General features: G+C 71.0%; 2 protein-coding genes across 2 annotated transcripts in view; one reads left to right on the top strand and one right to left on the bottom strand.

Moving 5' to 3' along the window:
- The window catches only part of KIRREL3 (kirre like nephrin family adhesion molecule 3), an 11804-nt gene extending 9786 nt beyond the window's left edge, over nucleotides 1-2018 (top strand). The window contains exons 13-16 of the mRNA XM_026039326.1: nucleotides 343-450; nucleotides 574-683; nucleotides 974-1060; nucleotides 1555-2018. Coding sequence (XP_025895111.1) covers nucleotides 343-450; nucleotides 574-683; nucleotides 974-1060; nucleotides 1555-2004 — 755 coding nt within the window. The 3' untranslated portion in view covers nucleotides 2005-2018. The remainder of the gene's footprint in view (nucleotides 1-342; nucleotides 451-573; nucleotides 684-973; nucleotides 1061-1554) is intronic.
- A 1064-nt stretch (nucleotides 2019-3082) lies between these two features.
- The window catches only part of ST3GAL4 (ST3 beta-galactoside alpha-2,3-sialyltransferase 4), a 4792-nt gene continuing 4681 nt past the window's right edge, over nucleotides 3083-3193 (bottom strand). Inside the window, exon 9 of the mRNA XM_026039325.1 lies at nucleotides 3083-3151. Within this exon, the coding sequence (XP_025895110.1) occupies nucleotides 3083-3151 (69 nt within the window). The remainder of the gene's footprint in view (nucleotides 3152-3193) is intronic.

Genomic DNA, 3193 nt, shown 5'->3' with positions numbered 1-3193 from the left:
CGGGCGCCGGCTGCGCCCGGGCACGCAGGGCCGCCCAAGGGCCCTCGTCCCGTGTCACGAGTGACAAACGGAGGGATCAGCGGGACGGCGGGCGCCCCGAGCACGCCGGATGCCAAGCGCGAGCCGGCCACGCGGGGAAGGCGCCGCGCACTTTGCACAGGCAGCTCCGTAATTTTTGTGAGGCTCCGTGCAGGGCGGTTCTCAGGGCAGGGCTCAGCGGTGCCACGCGGTGCCCTCGCAGCCCCCTGGCCCTGCTGGTGTGGAGGGAGCCCAGGCCGGCCCCTGCAGCGCGGCGCCCGCGCGCCCGGCCGGCGCTCAGCCGCACGCCCCTTGCTCCCRCAGAGTCGGTGCCCATGGCCGTGGTCATCGGCGTGGCCGTGGGCGCCGGCGTGGCCGTCCTCGTGCTCCTGGCCACCATCGTCGCCTTCTGCTGCGCCCGCTCCCAGAGAAGTAAGTGCCCCGCGGCCCCCGTGTCCTGCCCCGCTCTCCGCCCGGGCGCCTGGCGCGTGCCCAGGAGCCCCAGCTCCTCCCGGGTGGGCAGCGGGCGCTGAGCCGGCCCCGCTCCTGGCACAGACCTCAAGGGGGTGGTGTCGGCCAAGAACGACATCCGCGTGGAGATCGTGCACAAGGAGCCGGCCGCGGGCCGCGACGCCGACGAGCACCCCGCCATCAAGCAGCTCATGGTAGGGCTCCCATCCAGGTGCCCTTGTCTCCCCCGGCCCTTGGCGACTCGTGGGCACRGCGCGCTCGTGCGGAGGCCGCCGGAGCGCCCGGCTCCGTCCCCGCRTCGAGGGCTGCGCTTGGGCGTCGCGAGCGGCTCCTTCGGGGCCCCAGTGCCCTCTGACGGCGCCCGGCCTCACTGCAGCGCCCGCCCCGGCGCCTTGGCTGGCGGGGACGCGGGGGATGTAGGGGGACGCGGGGGACACAGGGGGACGCAGGGGACACGGCGGGACGCTCACAGCCCCTCTCGCAGCTGGACCGCGGCGACTTCCAGCAGGACTCGGTGCTCAAGCAGCTCGAGGTGCTCAAGGAGGAGGAGAAGGAGTTTCAAAACCTGAAGGTGCGGAACCGCCACCCCACCCCGTGTCCCCTTGTGTCCCCCCCCACATGTCCCTCACGTCCCCACTGTGTCCCCTTGCTTTTCCCCATGTCCCCTTGTGTCCCCCCCATGCCCCCTCGCATCCCTCTCATGTCCCTCGTGTCCCCCAGTGTCCCTTCATGCCTTCACTGTGCCCCTCTGCGTGTCCCCCCTGTGCCGTCCCTATGTCCCATATCCCCCCATGTCCCTCGCATCCCTGTGTCCCTCGTGACCCCGCCATGTCCCTCATATCCTGCCTGTGTCCCCCAGCTCCCCCTGGGTCCTTCGTGTCCTCCCCATGCCCCTCCCCATGTCCCTCACATCCTTCCCACGTTCCCAGCGTCCCCGCTGTGTCCCTCTCGTCCTTCCCCATGCCCCTCGCGTCCCCCCCGTGTCCCTCCCGTCCCCTCACATCCCACCCCAGCGGCGGCCCCGGCTCGGATCGGGGCCAACGCGGCCGTGCGCGCTCCCCGCAGGACCCCACCAACGGCTACTACAGCGTGAACACGTTCAAGGAGCACCCGGCGGCGGGCGGCGCGGCGCTGGCGGGCGCCCCGGCCGAGCTGCGCCCGCCCGGCAAGCAGCGCGTGCCCACGGGCATGTCCTTCAGCACCCTCTACAGCACCCTGAGCGGCCCGGGCCGCCTCTACGACTACGGGCAGCGCTTCGTGCTGGGCATGGGCAGCAGCTCCATCGAGCTGTGCGAGCGCGAGTTCCAGCGGGGCTCGCTCAGCGACAGCAGCTCCTTCCTCGACACGCAGTGCGACAGCAGCGTGAGCAGCGGCGGCGGCGGCCGCGCGGACGCCTACGCGCAGTTCGACAAGGCCAGCAAGGCGTCCGCCTCCTCCTCGCACCACTCGCACTCGTCCTCGCAGAACTCGGACCCCAGCCGCCCGCTGCAGCGGCGCATGCAGACGCACGTGTGAGCGGCGGCGCCCGCCGCCCCGGGCACTGACGGCGGGCGGGCTGGGGCCAGCGGCGGCGCGGGGACACGGCGCTCACCCAGGGGGACCCCCCTTTCTCCTCTCTCTCCCCCGCTCGCCCCCAATAAAAGCCACCCCTGAGGAGAGGGGGGGCCCAGGGCAGCCTCGCACAGCCACTCGGGCACCACTCGGGCCACCGCGGGCTCTCGGCCACCGCGGGGTCGTGGCCACCGCAGCCTTTCGGAGGCCACCRCAGACTTTCGGAGGCCACCAGGAGGTCTCATCCACCACGGCCTTTTGGAGGCCACCATTGACGTTTGGAGGCCGCCACAAGGTCTCAGCCACCACAGCTTTTCGGAGGCTGCCGTGGGGTTTTGGCCACCCCGGGTCTCGGCCACCGCAGCCTTTCGGAGGCCACCACAGGGCCACGGCCACCGCAGGSTCTTGGCCATCGCGGAATCTGGGCCATCGTGGCCTTTTGGTGGCCACCACGCAAGGAGCCCCACGGGGCAGCATGGGGTGCCGGGTGGGGGCCGTGGGGCCAGGGGCCGTGGGGCCGGGCTGAGCGCGACGCTCCCACGGGAGCCGGTGCCGGAGGTGACGCTGGAGCGGCAGCAGGTAAGAGCCAGCGCGGCCAGGGGCCAGGCGTGGCGGCAGGGTGTGGGGACCCTCCCCTCAAACACCTGCACTCAGGCGGGGGTGCACTCACGTGAGTGCAGGCTGAGTGTGGCTGTGGGCGAGGCTGAGTGAGCACAAGGGAGTGTGAGCACGGGGCGGCTGTGAGGGAGCGTCCAGGGCGAGCGCAGGGCTGAGGCCATACTGAGCCCTGCCAGGGACCCACTCACACTCCCCTGAGGGGACGTGCTGCACGGGGCACTGCCCAGAGCACCGCCTCGTACTCTGCCCTGTACCCACTCACACTCCCCAGAGTATCCAGAGTGCCCCTGGTAGCCAGTCAAACCCTGGCATATCCACCCCTCACCCCCTTGAGTATCCACTCCCTCCCCACAGGGAATCCACACACACTCCCCCGAGCACCCACTCACACTCCACAGAGGGCATACTTCCCCTGAGCGCCCACTCACACTTCCCAGGGAGAATTCACACTGTCCAGAGCACTCACACTCCCCAGAGGGAACACACGCACACTCTCCAGAGAGAACACACGCACACTCCCCAGAGTACTCACTTG

The sequence above is a fragment of the Nothoprocta perdicaria genome, unplaced genomic scaffold (assembly GCF_003342845.1).
Source record: "Nothoprocta perdicaria isolate Ctin4 unplaced genomic scaffold, notPer1 scaffold_228, whole genome shotgun sequence".
NCBI classification, from domain to species: domain Eukaryota; kingdom Metazoa; phylum Chordata; class Aves; order Tinamiformes; family Tinamidae; genus Nothoprocta; species Nothoprocta perdicaria.
Note: the sequence above shows the minus strand (reverse complement) of the source record. Positions and strands in the feature narration are given on the sequence as shown.